The sequence below is a fragment of the Hirundo rustica genome, chromosome 3 (assembly GCF_015227805.2).
Source record: "Hirundo rustica isolate bHirRus1 chromosome 3, bHirRus1.pri.v3, whole genome shotgun sequence".
Classification (NCBI taxonomy): Eukaryota; Metazoa; Chordata; class Aves; order Passeriformes; family Hirundinidae; genus Hirundo; species Hirundo rustica.
In genome coordinates this window covers 96602010-96625724 of record NC_053452.1, presented here as the reverse complement: position 1 = coordinate 96625724, position 23715 = coordinate 96602010, and the positions used below count along the sequence as shown (strand labels likewise).

At 39.8% G+C, this 23715-nt stretch overlaps 1 protein-coding gene across 1 annotated transcript in view; it reads right to left on the bottom strand.

Moving 5' to 3' along the window:
• Positions 1 to 585: 585 nt before the first annotated feature.
• TDRP (testis development related protein) overlaps positions 586 to 23715 on the bottom strand; it is a 31491-nt gene continuing 8361 nt past the window's right edge. The window contains exons 2-4 of the mRNA XM_040060590.2: positions 19688 to 19747; positions 6184 to 6287; positions 586 to 3889 (exon numbers count right to left, since the gene is read on the bottom strand). Of these exons, the coding sequence (XP_039916524.1) occupies positions 3544 to 3889; positions 6184 to 6287; positions 19688 to 19747 (510 nt within the window). The 3' untranslated portion in view covers positions 586 to 3543. The remainder of the gene's footprint in view (positions 3890 to 6183; positions 6288 to 19687; positions 19748 to 23715) is intronic.

The following is a 23715-nucleotide window of genomic DNA, read 5'->3' as shown; positions in this document are numbered from 1 at the left end:
TGAGTTGGAAGGGACCCACAGGGATCACTGAGTCCAACTCCTGTCCCTGCACAGGACCATCTCCAAGAGTCATACCACGTGCCCAAGAGCACTGTCCAAATGCTTCTTGAGCTCTGTCATGCTTGGTGCTGTGGCCACTTCCCTGGGGAGCTGTTCCAGTGCCCAACCACCCTCTGGGTGAAGAATCTTTTTCTAATATCCAACCTAAACCTCCCCTGACACAGCTTCAGGCCATTCCCTCAGGTCTTGCCACGGGTGACCACAGATCAGGGTCTGCCCTTCCTCCTTCCCTCACAAGAAGCTGTAACTGCAGTGAGGTCTTCCCTCAGTCTCCTCCAGGATGAACAGACCCAGTGACCTCAGCTGTTCCTCATACAGCTTCCCCTCAAGGCCCTTCCCCATCTTTGTGGCCCTCCTTTGGACACCTTCTAATAGTTTATCTTTCTTATACTGTGGTGACCAAAACTGTCCAAGCAAATGTAAACATATTCACATGACAAATAAAATGGGACCAAAAAAAGTCAAAGAATAAAGCATTTCAGTTCAAACTAAATCTTTATTCATATGGAAAATACTACTTTTCTTTTTGCAAATGATGCTAATAAATAAAAATACTCAGAAAGAACTTTGCTCAGGGCTAAGTGACTAGTAACAGCCACGCAAAGCTTTTAATTCCCGTTAAAACCACGCCAACAATCATGCAGATTGGCTACGAGAAAGCAATATAAACTATATTTTATTTTGTGCAATCTTATCATACAATCTTAATGCTACCTTCTTCTAAAACATTTCACATAGATTGAAATGCAATTTCAAAACAAATATAAGGGACATTTTCTACACTTATTCCACATATGGAGCTGTGTATAGCTTAAGCTTATAACATTTAATGTAGTTAAGCATCTAACAAATGTAAAAGATTAAAGGACCCCATCCTGAAAATTCAGACACATTTATAAACATGAGAAGGAAAGCTCACACCAGTGAGTTCTCAACAGACAAATACATTATTAAAGCATAACAATAAATTATATTAAATTTAATAATGTTGATCCTTAAAATGGTTATTTCTGAGGAAATATCACTTAAAAAGCACAACAAAACTTTCATCACTAGGAGTGAAACTGGAATTTTACATATCTCAATTACCCACTTTTGTTTTATAATAGGCTTCAGATGAGCATATTCTTTCTCATACATCTAAAAACAAATTGAAAAAGGTTGCAGTTAAGCTGTGCATCAAACACATCATCAAGGTGAGAAACAGGCACTTGACAGTATAATGTGCAAGGCAAAACCCTTACTGGTCACAGTATAAATAGTTTCTTCAGGAGTGAAATTAAAAGTTCTCAGTCCGTCTTTGAGAGCAAAATATTAAGAGCTCCTTACAGAGCTTTTTCTGTTCTTTCAGATCAGCACCAACAACCAAATTAAATACTAGCTCATGCCTTAGAGGGTATTCTATAAACTATAAAATGCAGCATACTTTACCCAAGAATACTAATTCTTTCCTATAATTAACCTCAGCATACATACTTGCCCAAGGCAAAAACAGAGGTTACTCACAGACTAAACAATGCAATATAAATGCTAACCTTTTCTCCCCTATTAATACTTTTTAATATCTAATGCAAATTCTACAAGTATATTTGCTAGTTGCAAGATTCTGTTTTGTAGCACAAAACATCACCGTTCTTTTTCGTAAACTTAAAAGCAACATCTTTTAGCATCCAATAATATTAGGGGGAAAAAAAACCCCAACCAAATAAACAAACAAAAAAAACCAACTAAAACCATTTTGCTACAGTTTCCCTTCAGGCACATCTCAGCAGGAATTTCCAAAAAAAGCTAAGCAGGAACTGCAAGCCAAAAAACGATACATGAATTGGAGGAAAGAGGAGAAAGAGAGAGCTAAAGGAGGAGTAATGTGGCAGTAATAGAAACAAGCACAGAAAAAAATTTGCATGCATCCCTTTTCATCACCATAAGCTTCTTGCAAAAATATGTTTACAAGACATTTGTTATATAAAGGGCTATACTTTCTTGTTAAAATGCTGATTTTCTCTAACATGCTAGCTTCATCTTCTGACTGCATTGGCCATATTGCTAGACAGTCAAATTTCAGTTCTGTTACACCAGCTTAACAATCAGGAGAGAAAAGGCCTACTGTTCATTTCTTATGAAACTTTTGGTTTGATTTTCATTCATGAATGTTAAAGTAGCCTTTGTGGGGGTCATATAAACAAAACAGAAACTAACTTTGGATCTGACATCAGCTGCACCGCTAGTGAGAGATAATATGCTAAAAAGAGGCACTTTTATTAGTCATATATACATTTCAAACCTCAAGTTTAACATTTCACCTTCTTTTACCAAAAAATCAAAGTATCAGTAGCTCATAAGATGGAACTTTTCAATAAAAATGCTTCAGAAATTGTGTGCATGCACATACTTGCAATGGCTCAGTTACTCAGCTACCCTGAAAATGCCAGAGTATAATTTAATCATTGCTTATGCAGTGGGAAGAAAGGAAAAACACAGCCAAAACCAAAAAAGTTGTTTGTAGAACAAGGAAGAGCTATTGTAAAAAAAATGAAAACTATGCCCTTCCATAAGAAGCAACTTATTCCTATCTCCAGATTCAATATTCCCCCAGAATATTGAGATCATCTTACACTTTACTCAATGCTGTTTTCCAAATTTTCAATCATTTCTATTTTGGGCATAACATGCATTTTAAAAATTGAGAAACTTATCTTTGTCAAAAAAAGTTCAATATTAAAAAAAAAACCAAACAAAACCAATCAAAAAAAGAAAGAAAACAAACAAACAAAAAACCAACAACAACAACAAAAAAAACCACAGGAAAAAAAAACAAAACAAAACACAGAAAGACCCCAACTCTGGAAGACCCATTTGACCCAACTGTTGGTGACAATCTTGTAAAGGAAGGAATTACATTAGAATAGTATTTTCCTATGTCGCACAGAGTACAGCACAATGTGGCAGTAAGCATCTTGTATGCACAAGCTGATGCATATGCTGAGGCTGAAGATTTGGAAAACAGTACTAAGTACGAGCACTTTCCCTGCAATAACAGACTGGTATTCTTAGTTTAAAAGGGACAGCATCAAAACTAAAATTTTGAATGGCCCTCAAATACCAGAAAAGAAGCAGGACCTCAAGCTAGTGGAAGTTCCTTCATAAGGCAGTCAAATTTACAACCAGTGTATACATTCACTAAGGAATTACTTTTTTTTTTTTTTTTTTTGGTAAAACTAACAATCTGACATACTGCAGAGTCTGAATGTGAAATATAGGCACAAAATAGATTCTCTACTTTTTTTTCAGTGTGGAAAACATAGCTATTAACAATGTAATAAGAAAATTTACTATCAGGTGAGCAAAAATTTGTAACAATCTGAATAAAACAAAGTACTGTATAAAGGTGCAATATTGAGCAGAATTGATTTTGGTTTAAACATGTGAGTAAATCATGGAACTGTTCTCTTCTTACATATAAAGTATTTCACATTACCAGTATCATTCTAGCTCTTCCCAGTTGTCAGTAAGGTTACCTTTGCTTTGACGTCGAATACTAACCAGCTTTCCAGCTGATTTGATACTCCACCTGGAACTGTTTCCTGAGCTGGCCAGGTTTGTGTATTTTGTGGAGCCTTTGGTTTCATCTTCCCAGCCTGACCAGGCTGTATAGTCACTTAAAGGAGTTGCTGCATCACTGGTAGAGTTAGCAGTGGTAATCTGTGGTGGTTCCCATCCCTCAATCTCATCTGGTTTCCTAGATGCAACATTCTGCTTTATGACCAAACTGTCCCAAAATCCTGGCTTCTTTTCAGACTTCATCTCTTCCTTTAATTTTAGGTTTGTTCTAGAAAATAACAATGATGTGGTGATTAAGTCCTTCATTTAACGATGTAGTAGTTATTAATAAACATTCAATTAAATTATGTTTTACAGTAAGGAGTGCTAATCATTGTCAGTCTATGGCAGCACATCCATTGCTGTAGCTTTAGGAAAAACACCCTCAACATGCACATAAACCTAAACACAGCATAATCTTGCAGTGATAAATCAAAAGAGGACTGAGTATGGTCATTTTCTATTACAAGAGAATTGACACCACCATCCCTACCCCATACCCCATGTGGAGTGAATTCCACAGAGCTCCCTTTGGAAATGTATGAAGTATTTTAGAATGCATTTGAACAATTTAGGACTTAAACCAAACAAAACAAACAACCCTGTAAAGCAAACAAACAAATAAAATTTAAAAAAACCCTAGGAGTACAATAGTAGAAGGAATATGAAAATGTTCTAACACCAGCTTTAACACTCACTATGTTACTCAGTTTCATAAACCTGTTGCCACCTTATCAGTCAAACTTTATACCTTAAAACAGTTGATGCATGCAGTATTAGGACTCTAAAGATACCAGGCTTTTTATTAATACTTTCATAAAGAGCCACACAATAACATGAAAACAGCTGTTCTGTATTTCTGGTAAGAACTCTCAAAAATCACCCCCCCAAACCCAAAAAAACCCCCCTGGAACTTTTCTCTCAGATATTTGAAAGGGTACTCATATTATTACTTTTCATATCCCATTAAGAATCTTCAACCTGAATAATTTTGCAGCATGAACTACTTAAATTACAGAATGTCAAATGTTTATGCATAACTTTATATTATGCAAATAATCAAATAATTGATTAATCAAATAATTGAGCCACAAGGAAAGGTTGAACAACAGGGGTGAAAGGCACAACCTTTAGGGTTCAACGAGCTAAAAAGCAAACTGAAAACATTATCTGTAGTAGCATATCAATTCCTTAGCCACAACCAAAACACCACACCACTGAATCTCTTTTAAACATTTATATTAAAAAAGCTTTGTTCCGTTAATGAAAGCTTAGCTCTATCATATTTAAACAGAAGCAACTCAACCAATACCTTTAAAAATAATTTTTCCTTTACTGGATTTTGAATTTATGATTCCTTAGAATTTTTGTCTTGCTAAAACCAGCCACAGACTCCAAACACTCTTCTTGTATTTTGTAAACAGCACACTTAAAAGTTGCATGTTTTTCTTAAAGTAAAGCAAAAATCGTGGTATATAATTAAAGGAAAATATTCCAAGGTTTAAAAACAGGCAGTTCTTATAGCAATAACAAAATAGCTTTCTACATTGGTGGCAACTCTGTTAACATACTTCACTGTATTACTTGATTCTTATATTCATCATCAATTGCAAAGCATTATTACAAGAGCCTAGTATCTTAGTAACATAAAATTGCACAGGGATAGTAGCTGGGAACTTTTATGGAACAGACTCAAATGGAAATAAAATATACAGATTTATATTCTAAATTGTTTATTTATGCACATACACCCCCTATATATATATATACACACACACACAGACATATATATATACACACACACTTGCATTCTGAAACACATTTATTTCAAAGTAAACTGGAACCAAAACCTCCTACAGCAAGTCTTATCAAAGCTAATATTTGTCAGGAACAGATCTTATATTTAAGATCTATGCTTAAGACTGCTATGCTTATATTTGGGTTGTAACCAAGGTAGTGAGGTAGCACATGCAGGTCAAGCCTAGAGATGCTTGTAACAGGAAGTTGTCTGTCCAGGGAGCTGCTCTCACCATACCAGCACACAACTGTGCCAAAACACAGCTCAGTGCCAGCAGGGAGGACTCGCAGATCCTAGTACAGCTACTCCACTTAATCTTTCTAGGTGTAGTAAGACTTCAAAAGAGAGAGTAAGGCATGTAAAAAAGGGAATTTGTAAACTCAACCATAATTAATCCCTAAGAGGAAAAAGAAAGTGTGAAAATGACCCTTTTACTCACAAGTCTTTACTACTTTTCTACAGTAAAAAAATGATGCAGCTAAATTAGTTTTTCTTCCTGACAAAACTAAAAATGTTAAAAACGTCATCTGTCCTTTCCTAATACAGCATGCCTTATTCATTGTAAACTTAATGTATATATAGCTTTGCCCATAAACCTTTCTGTGTTGATTTGACTTCCAGCAGTTGGACACTGCTGCTTCTCAGCATCCAGCTCCATTTGCACAGCTATTTTCCATTCCAGTGAGTGTATTTTAATAGCAGATAGACCAAACAGTTTTACTCACCCTTTGGATTTTGGAGACTTGCATCCTGCTAGCAACTGCTGTTCATCATCTTTATTGAACATGGACGTCACTTCCTTCCAGCCCCGGAAACTTGCACCTTGAACCTAGAGAGAAGTAAATTCTCATCAGTGTGAGTGACTTACGAGCACAGAGTGGGACTGCCACTGGCTGACAGGCAGCAGTGGCTGTGTCTCCTGCACGTGGAGCCGCTGGCACTGAGGCACTCCATAGAGCTGCAGAGGATGGCCACGCTTGGGAAAAGAGCCAGCCCAGTTACTGCAGGAAGAGCTCTTCCTTGCTGAGTAAACCATACAAATCCTTGGTGGGTTTGTGATGTCATTGAGTACAACTGGGCTCCATTTCAATGTATCACAGTAAGAAGGGAATCTAGGCAGTTTTAAGGACAGTCTAAAGGGCTTCTTCAGTAGACAAGGAATGAAACAAACTATCATGTCTAGAAAGAGTTACAACAGACAGGAGAGCCATATGCATTATGAAACTCTTTAGATTACACCTGCTTTACACATCTGCGTCCTTCTCTGTAACCACTAAACTACAACTTCCAACCCTGCAAGCAAGAGGGGTAAGAGCATCAGCTCACCAGTGCAATGTAAGATGCGGCACTGGTGCACTACCGCATGTTCTCTAGTTTTACCATGACCATTAAGCATACAGCATAAATTACTTTTTAAACTTTATTGAAGGTTTGATTCTCCCCCTCAAGGCAAAATAACTAGGTATAGGTTATTTTTACTTTGATAGCATGCTCATAAAAACACACACTTGTGTGTCAAGCACAGAATATGAAAGTTGCTGCTCTTTTTCACAGGATCCAGTAAGAATGGCAGTGATAGTCTGTCAGTGTTACCGGACTATATTAAAAAATATGATATATTATTGTCCTGGTTTGGGACAAATTTGGGAGAAAACCCCTGTATAGGATCCCTCTAAGGAAGCAAACCCAAGTGGCCCCTCCCTCCAACCGGTCCGGTAAAAAAAAAAAAAACCCTTTGGAGAAAAGTGGAAAAAACTATTTTACTAAACAAATGAAGTGCATACAAGTATAAAGAATGAATAATATGAAACAATAAAACCTCTCCTTCTGAAGTGAGATGGCAAATTGAGAAAGTCCTTGCCGTGGGTGTAGCTCGTCTCTCTCTCAGTCTCTCCTCAGTCCCAGTCTCTCCGGCGCTGCTGGAAAATGCCGAGGCCCAGGCCCCGGTGGGCTGCAGGTGCAGCCCCCAGTGCTCCCCTGGGTTTTCAGTCCAGAGCAGGTTTAAACAGTTCCAAGAAAAAAGAAAAAACCAGTCCAGGGAACTTCTCTGCCCTAGCTAGCTGAAACTAACTAAAAGCAAAAAAAATCTCTGTCCTGCAGTCTCTCCAAGCCTCCGCCGAACACCCCGTCCACAGAAGAACGTGGAGGAGTCGGGCAGTTTTCTCAAAACAAACTCCGCGCTTCTCCTTGCTCTTAGAACCAGTCTTAAAGGCACAGGACTCAATATACAGCACAAACAGAACAGACGATTGGGGATACAAGCATCATAAAGTTACCCTAGGACAATTATGAGTATAATAATCAAAACAAAACCACAGCTGTCAAGAAAAGCAGGAGTTTTGGCAAGAGCATGTAGAAATAGGACAAGGGGAAATGGCTTTAAGATGAAGGAGGGTAGGTTTAGATTAAATATTAGGAAGAAATTCTTTACTTTGGGGGTGGTGAGGCACAGGTTGCCCAAAGAAGTTGTGTGCTGCTTGCTGTGGGAGGAGTCCACTGTCAACAGAAAGTCCAGTCCTGGGAAATCTACCATCATCTACTTGTGTGCCCAGGAATTCGGAGCCCCCTTCGCCTGCCCTGCTGGAGCTGGGCCAGCCCTGTCCGGCCATCGCGGCTCCTTCAGCACTGCTCACTTTGCTGGGACATTTTCCCCTGCCTGCCAGGGACATCCTGCCATTCCAGCCACCAGCCCAAGAGTTTCCACCATTCCAGTTTGGTGCTCTCGGAATCCCAAGGGATCAGACTGCCCCGGGCTTTGTGAAACAAAGCCCCTCGAGGTTCTTGGTTCTGTTTATTATTAATGCCGTAGTTGTTGTTGTTTGTTTGCCTTGCTATACTTACTAGTAAAGAACTGTTATTCCTTTCCCCATAGCTCTGACTGAAAATTTTATAATAATTTAGAAGGAGGGGATTAGAATTCCCCATTCCTAAAGAAGCCCCACCCTTCCCTAGCAGATACCTGTCTTTCAAACCTAGACATCTGCATAAGAACACCAATGTTGAAGTAAACGGTATTTTGCCAATATGTGATATAATTCATTGCACAAAGCCTACTACATATTAAACAGACCAAGCTGAAAGAAACCTGGAAGTGCAAGAGTGCAACCAGAACCTCTGCCTACCATGCCTAAGCCTCCTCTTCTCTACCTGCCTGCACCAGCACCAGTCTCCTGAAACATCTTTTCACTCCACTGACTGGGTGCGAACAGGTCACTCTTGATTGTTGTGCTGGCTTGAAGGCAAAACCAGCGAGAGACTCCAAGTCAGAAAAAATAATTTAATAGGAGAGAAAAAAAAGTAAGATAAAATAAAATAAAACACATGCAAGAGTACAAAAGATCACTGACAGAGTCAGAATACAACCTGACACCGTGGTGGTAGCAGTCCAGATGCAGTGGTCTTGTTGAAGCAGTGTTCCCACAGAAAGGTCTGGTAGCTCTTGCCCTCTGGGAATCCAGTGGGTAAGGCTGCCTGTGCTGTCCCAAATCCCAGATTATATCCAGGTGGGAATGCTTGGCTCCTCCCCCTGGGCAGAGCATCTCACAATGGGCTGACATCATTTTATGAGTCTTACAATGGGTCCTTGATTGCAAGATGTGGTAAATTTCTTCCTTAAGTTCCTTTTTCAGTTTCTGATGGCCCTCTTCAATCAAGCCCCGGACTTGCTCAGCCAGCCTTGTTTCCACGGATGAGACATGGGTACGAAATGGGGCGGTGACAGTGTCCTCATAAATTCTCAGTTTATTGACCAAGACGCCCACCTTGTCCTCACCTTCCCTCCATTGCAGCGTTGCCAGGTAACGGGAGTACATCTCTGGTCCAAGCTGTGCAAATCTCAATCACATCTGCGATGTGCACTGGACATCATCTGGGCTTTTAGGAAATCTCTCGTCTTCTGAGAAAATGATCTCCAGCACAGCCAATTCCCTCAGGCATCGGATACCTTGTTCCATTGTGCTCCATTTTCCTTGGTGCACCTGGAGGTCTTCTTTACAAAGGTATCTGTCCCTCACACTTGTTAGCAGTCGCCGCCAGAGGCTGAGAGTTTGTTGGGCTCTCCCGATCCCCTGGTCAATGACCACATCCCGAGACAGCGATCCCAGTCGCCTGGCCTCACTTCCATCCAGAATGGTGTCATTGGCTGCGGCATCCCAGATGCGGAGCAGCCAGGTTAGGATGGACTCGTTTGTCTGGCGGGTGAATTCCTTCCGCAGGTCACGCAGTTCACCCAGGGATAGAGAGCGGGTGATGATCTCTGGCTCTGTCTCTTCTGCTGGGTGCGAAGGTCCTGCCACATCCTCATCAGTCATTATGCGGACTGATTTGCTCTTTGATTGCTTCTTCTGAACAGGGGCAACTGCCACTGGTTTAGGTTGTTCTGCTTCGGTGACAGTTTGTGTGGAGATGCTGATGGCACCTTTGGTTTCTTTCTCCTCTGTGACGGCTTGTGTAGACACTGACACTGTTGCTTTGTTTTTGGTTCCTTTCTCCTCTGTGACCGTCTGAGTAGATGCAGTTCCTGTTTCCTCTATGACAGTTTGTGTAGACAGGGATGCCATTGTTTTGCATTTGTTTCTTTTTCCCTCTTTCTCAAGGAGACACTGCACCACCCCAGGTAGTGTTTGATTTTTAAGCATGGTGCAGGCTGTGCAAAGAAGACAAAGCAGAACTAACAACAATATTATGCTGTCCTTGGCACCTAGAAAGAACCCAATACTTTTGAAAACTGCTGTGCCAGGCCTAAAAGACTGAAAAAAAGCATTCTTTACCCCTCCCCACAGGGGCTGGATGCGATTGTTGAGAGCCCAGATGTAGCATTCTGGACCAGGACAAGAAAACAAAATAGAGTATATATTCCAAATGATGCTCATTGCCTCAGAGGTTATCATACAATAAACATAATGGACCAATAAAGGAATTTTGGTACCATACCCTGGTCTACACAGGAACATTAAGACCGGCAGATACTGCCCCATGTGTGGGAAAACGTAGAGAGCTAGGTATAAGATATATGAAAGCATGTTGAGCATCATAGTGGACAGCTGGTTGGTTTTTTTTTTTCCTCACTACAAAATTGTAATTCTGACTTTTCTCAGTACCTGCCCCCTTGCTACTCCATGCTGGGGACCAAAAAATATGTGCTGGCTTGAAGGCAAAACCAGCGAGAGACTCCAAGTCAGAAAAAAACAATTTAATAGGAGAGAAAAAAAAAGTAAGATAAAATAAAATAAATCACATGCAATAGTACAAAAGATCACTGACAGAGTCAGAATACAACCTGACACCGTGGTGGTAGCAGTCCAGATGAAGTGGTCTTGTTGAAGCACTGTTCCCACAGAAAGGTCTGGTAGCTCCTGTCCTCTGGGAATCCAGTGGGTAAGGCTGCCTGTGCTCTCCTAAATCCCAGATTATATCCAGGTGGGAATGCCTGGCTCCTCCCCGTGGGCAGAGCATCTCACACTGGGCTGATATCATTTTATCAGTCTTCCAATGGGTCCTTGATTGCCCATTAAACAGAGATAGCTCCTGGAGGGAGTTACCTATGAGTCATGCAGCAGGGCATTGACGGGCCATTAACAGAAGACGGTCTGGAGGGAGGGGGCAAGGGAAGCACTGCCCAACCTAGTTTCAACAGCTCATGTAGATGGTGATAGAATACATACTTTGGGCACATCTTACATTGTAACCTAGGACAATTGTCTTCTCAGTGGTAGCATACTCCAGAATTTAAACCTTAGTGAAGGAGGAGGTCAAATACATATTTCACACTTCCAGAAGCCTTTCTGTAACTACTAAACTGTTTTTAAGACAACAATCTTGTTTTTTGACTACTGCTGTCATGTAGCTGACACATAATAATGAAATTCCTCAGAACACTTCCATGTTCCTTTTCAGAGTTTTTTAAACACTTTTAACCTACTGACACATGGAGCTGGAACAGTTACAACTGTATCAGCTGGTAGGTACAGCTCAGGAAGGAAATCTTGAAGTCACCATTCCCTGGAACTGTCAGTTTGACATGCAGCAGCTGTATAGCCAAAAAGTGCTGGGAACCATCACAAGAAGAATTAAACAAATTCAGACAGGAGATCCAGAAATTAATCCCCCCCCATTTAAAAGGGTGCAGTCTCTAATACCTTAAAACAATGATTCTTGATGTTAGGGGAAGAGGCTCTAGACACCAGCTATGTTATGCTCTCCCTGGACAACACCTTCTGTTGCCACAGTCACAGATTGCCAGAATCTAAATCAGCTGGGAATCACAATCTTGCAGTGCACCTGGAGAAAGACCCATATCCCAGAGCAATCAACTTCCTTGCAATGGATGTCAAAAGAAGGTCAGTACGTAAAGATGACACTTCAGTAGGCTGACTCCTCACCACACAGGAGACTTGTTTCATGTAAAACTATTAAATTTATGCAAAGTATGAAAACACAGTACTGACATGGTCTTAAAGCATCAATCCACTGGCAGAAGCTCTGTATTTCATTTTTATGATTTAACTCCCTAGACAAAAGTATTACTCCTAAAATTTTCTAGAAGGTTTATAAATTTAACTGACCTGATTATATTCTCAAATCTTTAAACTACTTTTCCCTGTATCACTGGAAAAAGAAATAATTTAACATCCAGAATTCACAGAATTACACAGCCTTTACAGCTGGAAAGGACCTCTGGAGACTCTAGTCCAACACCACTCCTCAAAGAAGGGTCACTCTCAGCAGATTGCTAAGGATCATGGACAGCCAGGCTTTGAGTATCTCCACAGCTGGAGAATACACAACCTCTCCACAAATCTGTTCCAGGGCTTGACTGCCCTCATGGTAAAAAAGATTTTTCATATTTTTAAATTATATTTTTTCTATTTCAGTTTATGCCCATGGTCTTTTGCTCATTCACTGAGCACTCTGAGAAGAGTCAGGCTCCATCTTCTTCACTCTCTCTGCAACTGGGGTACAAACAGAAACCTTTCTTGTTGCTCACCAGATTTCACTCTAGGTGGGTTTAATCCTTCCTAACCCCATCCCTGCATACTCAAAGAGTGTATCTATACTCCCCTCAGGTCACTTGACCCTGCTTCTACCTCTAGAATGCCTCCCTTTAAAGATCAGGGTTTTTCAGGAACATCATGTTCATCATGCCTCGTGCAACCTTTGCTTCTTTCTTTGCCTGATGGGTTGGGCTTGAGCTTGGAGTAGGTGTACAGGTGTACACTCAGAACCAGGTTAAAAAGAATTTCAGTGAAATGCTCATGGGACAGCTAAAAAAAAAAAAGGGACCACTATTAAGGAAAAGAGAATTACTACTGACTACAACTGTAACATCAGATGTTAGAATTAGAGGACCACGTTGGATGCTGCAGTCTACTATTTTTCAAAAACGTCAATGATAAACAAAAGAAACAAAGCAGAAACTTCTCAAGATGCCATTTCAGTATTCTCTGAAGTTAGAAATGCAGACTGGTCTCATAGCAGTTTGACTATGACAGCAAAGAGTACACCTACAAGAACAGCAATTAATAAATTTTCTCCTGTATCCTCCACTTTAGGTTGTGAAAACCTGTGCATCAATTCCTTGTGCAATCACCTAAAAGAATCAGTAAAAAAGTGAATTTAAACATTGTTGCATGTGTTTTTGTCCCTAATAGTCTCTTCTGTTTCCCCCCTGCTTAGTTCGTTCAGTCTGTTATACCCTCTCCCCAGCTGTCCATCTTCCCTAAGGCCTATCCCTTGTTATAGAATGTTCTCTGTTCCTCCTCCTTCGGAGTTGCCAATCCCACGATACCTGCCCCCTGCTCTGGAAACTCCCTCGGAAATCCCTTAATATTCAAAGCCCCATTGGTTTGTTTGATCTGTTCCCTTCCCCTTGTGTTCCACATTGGTTAAAAGTTGTACCCTCCCCCTGATACCTCCCCCATATATAAGCTCCTGAACACTTGTGTTCTCAGTCTTTCATCCCTGACGCTTCCTTGGAATAAAACCTTTTGGAAACCACATGGAAGACCTCTCCCTTGTTCTTGCTCCTGCCCTCGACACTTGACAGCCCTAAGCATAAGCCCTACAGCTGTATCCCAGACTGTGCTGCTTTCTGGGAACAGCCCACTCTTGACCCAGTGTTGGGAGCTGGGTGGGGAAAATCTGGCACTGTGTCAAAACATACATATTAATCCATCAACTGGCAAATTATTGAAAAGCCATCATGGTCTGTTTCAACTGGTATATTAAGAGCTCAAGCCCAGAGCACAGATTCTTTTCCTTTAGCTCCTAGCTTATGAAGTACTTTTTTTTCCACCACGAGAAAGCTGCCATTTAATTAGTCAATCTTCTGAAACTGGGAGTACAAGCAGTCCCTCCCAGAACATCATGCAAAGGATGTGGTCTGTATCCCTGGTCAAGCTGTTTGCCACTTCTCTGCTTGCTTCTCTCCCCTCTGCTTTGCACGTGCTTCAGTATTGGTGCCCATCCATCAGACAGATCCGCAGAGAGAGGGGATCAGAAGGTGGCAGATCTGGTTTATCATATACTGCTGCTGAAAAGGGTCAACCCAGCCCACTGCCTGCTCACTGATACTGCTTTCCTTATGCTATGGTTTTATACCTGTGTGATGCTGTGGAAAACCAGTTCAACTACTGTCTTAGGTTGCAATGCAAGATGTAATCAAAAGTATGTATTCAATTACTATCTGTTAAAACCACGTGGGGCAGTGTTCTTTATGTCTTCCAAGACCCATCCTTCCTCCAGGGGAATATCTTCTGTTAATGAGCCATTGAGTCTCACTGCGCGACTGATAAAATGATATCATCCCATTGTGAGATGCTCCACCTGGGGGGAGGAGACAAGCATTCCTACCTGGATATAAAATCTGAGAGTCAGAACAGCAGGGCTGTCTCCACTGGATTCCCAGATGAAGACTGGACCTATCTCACCACGACTGGAGCTTCAGAGAAAAACTACACCCTTCTACAGGACTGTTGCTTCAACAGAACTACATCAGTCACTCCAGGAGGACTGCAGCCACAATTTAACTGGACTGGTACCAACACCCTGAACAACAGAATGACAGAGCGGCAGGTTTTATTCTGGCTCTGTCAGTGGTGGGGGGAAGGAGGGGGTTTGTATTACTGCATTTTTTATTTTTCTAGTAAAGAACTGTTATTCCTATTCCCATATCTTTGCCTGAGAGCCCCTTAATTTCAAAATTATAATAATTTGGAGGAAGGTGGTTTACATCTTCCATTTCAAGGGAGGCTCCTGCCTTCCCTTGCAAACATCTGTCTTTCCACAGCAAGACAACGACTTAAGCCAGCAGAAATCTAACTCCCTCATTTTTTGCATTCTTTTAAGTTAGTCCCAAGAATCAATTCATTAAAGATAAAGAATGTAGAATTTAGGGGCAACAGCACCTTTTTTGTAGCAGCAACTATTCTAACACCTGAAGCACCCTCTGAAAATTACAGTCATCTATCATCTTTCTTCCATAATCGAAGTTTTATACATGCAGTATGGCTCCCCCAAACCCCTAAGCTTCACTCTAATCTCAACCTTCATAGTAAGACTTCAGCTGTTACCTGTATTGATTCAAGTGAATTAACTGTATACAAATTGTATATGTTGACTGCAATTTTTCTTTCTTTAGATAGAACAGGGGACAAATGTCTACTGATAGTTAGCTTTATAAAATATCCCAGAATGGTCAGGACCCCTTAAATTGAAAGTCTCCTACAAAAAGTTGATAGGTAGTATAACAAAGTTACTTTAAAGACACCATTTTTCACCACATTAACAAATTCTGATGCTTACATGACTCCTATCTTCCCATAAGAGGTAAACAGGCAAAGACTAATAAATGAACAACCAAAGTCCACTGGGAAACAGTAAAGCGTCACTATAAAGACTTTTCAGTTAACTTTACTGTCAAAGGTAAACAGCTGGTTAATAGGGCTCTGCTAGAGGGCAAGAAGGTTCATGAAATATTAGGGTAAAAGGCAACAAACCAGGAATACCAGCATCTGTGTTTAAACTAAAGTAGTTCAGTCCCAAAGGCAAATTTCAAAAGTTCACTGCACGCAAAAAAAGTATTCAGATACGGATGAATATATACTAAAAAGGAAGATCGTGCAATTTGACTGAAAACAGGTTAACTTGTGCATCAGCTGGACGTGGTTAATACAAATTATCTTATAATGGGAGAGAAAAAACCCACAGAATTCAATCAAGTCAAAGAATCATAATAAGATTTGGGTCACAGAGCTAGAGGTACAAGACAAGCAGTTTACAAAGCAAGAGATTCAAGTATGTTTGAACTTTACACTGACTGTATTAGGAATGGATACTGGTGCTTTCAGTGAATTCCTGTTAGACTCTTCTACTTCCCAACTGCCAGGCCAGCAGGGCTGTAGAGCAAAGGAATCACTCTCTGACGGCTAGAACAAGCCACATGACAGAGTCTTAGCAAGCAAAATAAGCAATTACAGAGCATTTTTGCTGTACACCTGCAGTGAGAACCAGCACATTCAATACCATTGTATAGTTAAGCAGCTAATCCCTAAAAAGTCACTGCTCAGCATGTATGAAATGAGATTTCCAGAAATTTATATTTGGACCATGCTTCAGCAGACCTTCACAAGTATTTTCACAGAGGATTGGCAGGCAACTGGTGAATCAAAATTGTCCAGCTAAGTAAAGGCACTTCACAAAACACTTGCAGATTTTTTTTATAAATATAAACAAAAGGAATGGATTTTCCTTTGACCTTGACAGAGAATAAATAACTGTTTGTTCCACAGTTTCCCTCACTCCTCCCCTAAAAAAAAAGAAGCTAAAATAAAAAAGCTAGAAATAGAATTTCCATGTAAGTACCTTACAGTTTAATAAAGTTACAATGAAGTGTTTAACAATTAAAGAAATGCCAATCAGCTTTAATTAAAGAAGCATTCTTCCCACATGACAGGAAACCTATCCAAAATAAGCAAGAAGACAGATAACCAAAATTTAAAAACCGACTTCCCTCCAAATTTGACTTACAGATGTTAAAGCATTGGCGGTGGTGGGGATTGTGGGGGTTTTCTCAAGTCAGTCAGCCTCTGATGTGCAGGCTAATGGTTCCGATTATGTACCAACACCCTCAAATTCTTCTCAGCAGGGCTGTCCTCAATCCATTCTCCAACCATCCTGTATTTGTGCTTGGGATTGCCATGACCCAGCTGCAGGATCTGGCACTCTGCCTTGTTGAATTTCATGAGGTTCACACAGGCCCAGCTTTGCCCTGTCAAGGTCCTTCTGGATGGCATCCCTTCCCTCCAGCTTGTTGACAGAATCACACCATTTGGTGCCATCCGCAAACTTGCAGAGGGTGCACACAATCCCACTGTCCATGCCCCAGCAATGATAATAAACAGGCCTGGTCCCAATGCTGCCTCCTCAGGATTGTCACTTGTCACTGGCCTCCACTCGGACATCAATTCACTGACCGTAATTCTTTGCACGTCATACATGGCACGGCATATAGTCAATTTCTAGGCTCATTTCTCATTTATACTGAATGAGCTATCTGTCAAATCCATGCTCTCCAGTTTAAAGGCAAGGATATCGTGCAAATTCTCTGCACAAGTCCACACAGATGACATCAGTCGCTCTTCCCTCATTCACCAATGCTGTAACACTGTCATAGAACATTATCAAATTTGTCAGGCATGATTTTCCCTTAGAGAAGCCATGTTGGCTGCCAACAATTCCCTCCTTATTTTTCATTAGCGTTAGTATAGTTTCCAAGAGGACTGGCTTCATGACCCTGCCTGGCATAGAGATGAGACTGACTGGTCTGCAGTTCCCTGGTCTTCTTTATTTCCTTTTTTGAAAACAGGGGTCATGATTTCCATTTTCCAGTCAGTGGGAACTCCCCTAGATTGCCATAACTTCTCAGGTATGCTGGATAGTGGCTTAGCCACTTTGTTCACCAGCTCCCTTAGGACCTACAAATGCATCTCATCAGGTTCCATGGATTTGCATGCATTAACATTCTTGATCTATTTTGTTTCTCAAAACTTTGTCTCTTTTCAAAATCTGGCCTAAAAACAACTGCAGATGAAGTTTTTACTGTACTTTTAATTCAGAAGGTGAGCATGGTGGTGAGACTGGCAAAGACTGAGTTTTTCAGAGGCTGAATCATAGAATTATTTAGGTTCAAAAAGACCTCTGAGATCATCAAGTCCAAGCTGTGACTGAACACCAAGTGGCTAACCAGACAATGGCACTGCGTGCCACACTCAAGGTGTTCCTTGCACACCTCCAGGAATGGCGACTCCATGACTTCTCTGGCCAGCCCATTTCAATGTTTAACCATGTATACAGTGAAGAAATTCCTCTTGATGTCCTACTTGAACCTCCCCTGGTGCAGTTTGAGGCCATTTCCTCTTGTCCTGTTGCTGGCTAATTGGGAGAAGAGGCCAATCACCACCTGGCTCCAACACCCATTCGAGTAGCTGTAAAGGTCTCCCCTGAGCCTCCTTTTCTCCAAGCTAAACACCCCCAGCTCCCTCACTCATTCCTCATAGGACTTACTCTCTAATTCACATGTCCAGGCAGAGTGTGAACACAGGTTCCAGATTTCTACATTTTGGAGAGCACCACTTTGGTTCCTCACTTTGAGATGTCATGAGGCTTTTTAACCACCTATATCTGCCTTTCAAGAGAGCTGTGAGGAGAGAACAAGAACAATTCAGCACTGCTTGTCCTCAGTGCTCAGTAGGCAGCTTCCTGCAAGAGCAGGATCTAAGACCATTTTCCAAGCTCCACCTGCAGCCTTTAGGACTAGCTCCCACTTTTGGACCTCTAAACCTAGGTCAAAGGCTTTCCTCTGCAAATGGGCATCAACACTGTCTTAAAACTCAGGCTTTAAGAGACCCAGGAAGGCTGTCTCCCCAAGGAGAACACACACTATTCATCCACTACCTTCTTCAAGAACTCTGCTACTCTTCACCATATTGTTTCAACATGGAGAGTAATGTACTTACGACATGTGTGCACTGGAAAGGCCACACATGCAATTCATCAGCTTTTTATTAACATGTTAACATTTTAGAACTTCTGGAATATCACTGTACTGACAGTTTCTAAGACAATAGAACAACCAAATAAAATACAGAATTGCTTTTAGAAAGAGAAGATGAGAAGGATAAGGTGCTTTCTTGAGAATACATTTTTAAGACAAGAGGGTTTTACTTTAAAAGACAAAAATACTGTAGCTCAGTGGTTTACCTGGTGACATTTTTGGTTTTTCAAGTCAGAACACACACTTAGCAAGCCTTCCTGAATGACTAAGAAAGGGCCAAAAAAAGTTTCAATAGAAAATAGATTTGTTTTAAGATTCTCTCTCTAAACATTTATCATCTGGTACAAAATATATGGTAATTTATGTTTTCATAAAAAAGAATATGTTTCTTCAAAAGGGTAGAAAAAGGTATAGTACAATCTGACCTCTATTTTCAATGGAAGTCATGCTGCATCTGAAGTAGAACAAAAAGAAGTAACAGAGACAGATGTTCAGTTTATACATATTAATGTAAAGTATCCTATTACACTAATGAACCTATTTTAAAATACTTTTCTTTATACCTATGGAATTTCAAAACAAGCTCTAGCTTATCATAATAACTTCCACTTCTTTCATCTTCTACTAATGTATTTCAAGAACATTAAAGAAGATTCTTGGACACATATCAAGGTAAAAAAAAAAAAAATTAACTTGCATGCCTACTTCTCTTTCCTGAAAGAGATACAAAATGAAGTCCTTAACCTCTTGTGGTCAGAGAGCCAGTGGAGCTACATGTAATGGAATACACAACCCCAAACTCTTCTACTTTTCATGTTTTTATTGCTAGTTGCAGCTAGAATTTACTGCTTCTTTAGACTTCTGTTATTCCTGTGGCTTCTTATTTTCATCTTATGTTTTAATAGCCACCATTGGGAGAAAAAAAAAAAATCAGGATACATTTCCCTTCCCATTAATGAAAGCAAATAAGGGAGCTTTCCAACTAATCCTGCATTACTAATATTACTTCAATGAGAACCCCATGACCAAGGATCACACATAATTATAAAATCATCAATCAACTATCTAAATTCCTTTATCAGCTGTCCATGAAAACCTGGAAACTTTCTAACATATATGGACCGAAATATATATATATATGATATTAAATGTTACATTTTCAAAGAACAGGTATTTACCTTTGATGCAAGATGTGACACTGAAGATGAAACTTCATCATGAAGAAACTGGTCTTTATTCTCAAAAGAAGGATAAAGATAAAAAAAAGGCCCATAGTCAGTTTTGGTTTGACAATTAGCACTGACACATTTTAGACTATTTACAAATGCTTTTATTCTATTTGGCACATCATAAAAGAAAATTGATAAAACATGATTAAGACACAAAACTAAGTGAACACCATTACTAAAATACAAATCTACACTTACAATAATGAAAAATCAAACCCTTACAGAACCAAAAACCCCATACCACAAAGGGAAAAATACCCTTGCATCATAAAAATTAGTACAATTAGTTTGATTTAATCTTAATGGTAGTATCTTCATTTTTTGGATCTGCACTGAGTTTCTAAATACTGTCTGGTTTATGGATTGTCTGTGGGCTCGGGGAAGAGGACTGCCCCAGAATTTTTTCCTCCTTTGCATTAAAAAGCTCTGCATTTCTTTAACTTAAAGAAAGACTTTCCTCCACATTCCTTTCCCCTCCATGCACAACTATAGATTTCAGAAGAAAACTAGAAAGCTAAAGATGCCTGTGAAGGTTGTTCAGTAGGGCAGCATTTCTGTCCATCTCTGAATTAAACTGCTATGCTAGTATTGTCAGGCCCTCCTGTTACTATCAGTGCTCTCTTCAAGACGTGGCAAGTAAGATCACTGCCGGGAGTACTTTAGAGGCCTTAGAGGCCAAAGATAAAGGAAGTGGGACACAGAATTCAAGAAAACTGCATCATTTTCAATTTCTTTACTCTGTATTTTAATGAAAAAAATGCTACCTTTCTTTTTTTTTTTTTTTTTTCTGCTCTACATATGAATCCAAATAAAAACTGTCCCAAGTACAAAACCAGAACAGCTACATATGACCAAAATTATTTAATCTCAGTTTCAGAAAAAAAACGGAATTAAAACAGAAAAGTGGAAAGTGTCTTTGAAGCAGCAGTTTCACAAAATCTCCAGTATTCACTCTGGTCCATATTTTGATTACGTCAGCCACTTACTATTTCAAGAATCAAATTTATCAGCTCCTTCCTTTTCAATTAAAGCAAATGCTAAGGAGGTGATATGCACTCCACATGCACATATCCCAAGGCACCTAAAACACTCACTATCCTGGCTCCTACGTATTGCCAAAGGCCTCCTTTACTTTGCTATCAGCATCAGAAAGAGGCAAGAAAACCAGCACAGAAGTGTTATGTATTTCTAGTCATGTGGGGGCCCAGATGTATCAGCTTCATTTTGACAGACCAACTTCAAATCCCATGCATTTTTTTTAGGGTTACTTATTTATATTTCTTTATATATATTTACTCACATACTAATGTTTCCACTTACTTCACAGGCAATACTTTATATTATACAAGGGACAAGGACAGAGCATTTTTAGAATAGAATACGAAGACCATTGCTGTATACTTCAATAGTATGTTGGAATAGAATGAGCTGCAGATAGCTAGATTTACTTGCTGGGGTAGAACACAAAGTCAGGAACTCGTATTATCATTCAAAATGAGACTATTACTTCCTGTGGCTTGCAACAAGTTATTTAACTTCCAAATTCAGTTAGCTGTCTAACACAAGAGGATTGTAGATGAGATACCAAAAATGAAAACCTTAAGATTTGTGTAGTTCTCTCAAATTAAATTCAACTACTTCCACCCCTTTGTGTTTTTTTTTTTTCCTCTACTTTTAAGAGAAACATTGGCGATGTTTTAAATGGAACCAGTTCACACATATTATTCTCTTGCTCCTCAATGCTCTCAGCTCTCAAACTTTTGGATGAGGTTGCAAAGTCCTAAACTTAACAAGTTGTAGTCTCTGCTAGGACACAGGGTACGAGCTAGAGAATACATCAGCTGTTTTATCCAAATTTTTCCCAAGAACAAAAAAAAAAAAAAAAAAAAAAAAAAACAACAAAAGCAACAAAAACAACAACAAAACCTGGGTAAGCTCCAAGGGGAAACATGGTAAGAGGAGAAATTCTCAGACATCCAGAGCTGGCAGAGCTATCAGTTTCAACAACCAACAACACTACCTCCAGAACAAACAAGACACTGTTAGTACCTTCCAAAGAAATAATGCCTCTCATTTTAATTCTTCCAGCTCTCCAAGTATCTTAGGAAGGAAAATAAAAATACAAAAGTGCATAGAGATGTCATGTTCTAGACAAGAGTATGCAGTAAAAGTTTTTAGGGGAAAACCACAAGATGCAAAGAGCACCTTATAGTGCTAGGGAGTCATCATAATAAAACGTGAATATCATTGTCAACAAAAGATGTAATTAACAATAAATAGTAGACAAAAAGGGGTATTTATCTGCTTGTTTTAAAAAGTGAAAACTAAGGCTGTGTTGCTGTATTAATACAGTGTTACTACTCACGGTTATACAAAGTGGTACCTCCTAAGGAATGAGACACATTTGCAGCAACTATACTCACACAACCCAGGCTGACAGTAAGTGGACAACACAAAGTTTAAAGAGATTAAATACAAAGACTGAAATACATTAAACCCTCAAGAAAAACTGGTGAGAATCCAATCCCTAAAATACATTTTTTGGGGCAGAAGACTGATCCAACTATTTGTAGCATCCTTTTAAATGCATTGCTGAAGAAAAATGAGACTTGGATAGCGGTAGAGTGCTTGTGATGTCCATCAATACATCCCATGCATTGTTTGAAAACAGCCTGTAGGTTTGAATTCAGCTATCTCCAACAGACTAGATCTGCAAATGTTCTGTGGAAAATCCATCCGTAGGGAAAGCAGAGAGGAGCAGATTAATGCCACACAGCAAGAACAGAGGGGGAGAAGAACAGGTATAGGGGTTCAGAGCCAGCTATGGCCCACGTGGCAGGGAAAGACCTGTGCACTGTGCAGGAAGGATGGGCTTTGTAATAAAAAAAATACAGAGGGAAAGAGCAGAGGGAGGGAGGGGACCTGTGCCACCCACCACTGAGAAGAACCCAGGAGAAGAGATGAGACATCTCTACAACCCATCTTCCCTTTTTACCCACAGATTAATTTGGATTTTTGAGTGATACACATTAGTACACCCTTCTCATGATACATATTCCTTACTTCTGTTACCATTCTGAGATGAGAGAGTATATTATTTGGTTTATCAATTTTCTTTGGAGGACAATCTACTGTGCAGCTACATGTAAAAAGAGCTCACCTCCACTCTATCAGGCGGCATAACACATAGTGATGCTGAACACATATAAATTATTTCAGAATGTTTTAATCTGGTTGGTTTACAGTTACAAAAATTCATTGTTTTACTTCAATTTAAAAGAAAAAGCTGGACTACGTTACAGTATTTAGATATTTCTATGTGAAAATGCTAACACTAGTGGGAAATACTGATCAGCAACTTGAATAGCCCTCCAGTTCTGGCAGGGGAAGGCTGGTATGCACAGCGTGTTTTCATAAGGAAACAAGTGCCCTTTTGTTGGACATACTGCAAGCCATAAGGTACTCAAGGGACTAATTCAACTAGCACACAAACCTTTTTGTACAGAGATCAAATTGTAATCTGCTTCCCTCAGCTTCCTTTGTGGTAAAGTAATTAATTAGTCTCTTTAGATCATTCACTTTCATAATTCAGGCCAAGATGAAGAATGCTGAACATCAAAGAGTTAAGGGAAATAATAGCATAATTTCATCCTGCATGCCCTTCTTGTGCTCTAGTAAGTAAAATGGAACATTATCAATTTTCTCTACTTGGTTGTGGGAGCTTCCTATCGTACACACACACAAACACATATTAGCTGCACAAACATGAGAGTAAACAAGCTATTGTTAAAAGACTAGGTCCTTTTGGAACAAATTCTCACCCTTCTACTGATTTATTGCATCCCCTCTGCTTATCATCACATCTCATCAAGGACTGAGTATAATATAAAGTCTAGGTTGTCACGCCTGTAAGTGCAAATTAGATTATGTACCACAAATGTATCATTCAAGTAGAAAAAAATCCGAAAACAAACAGC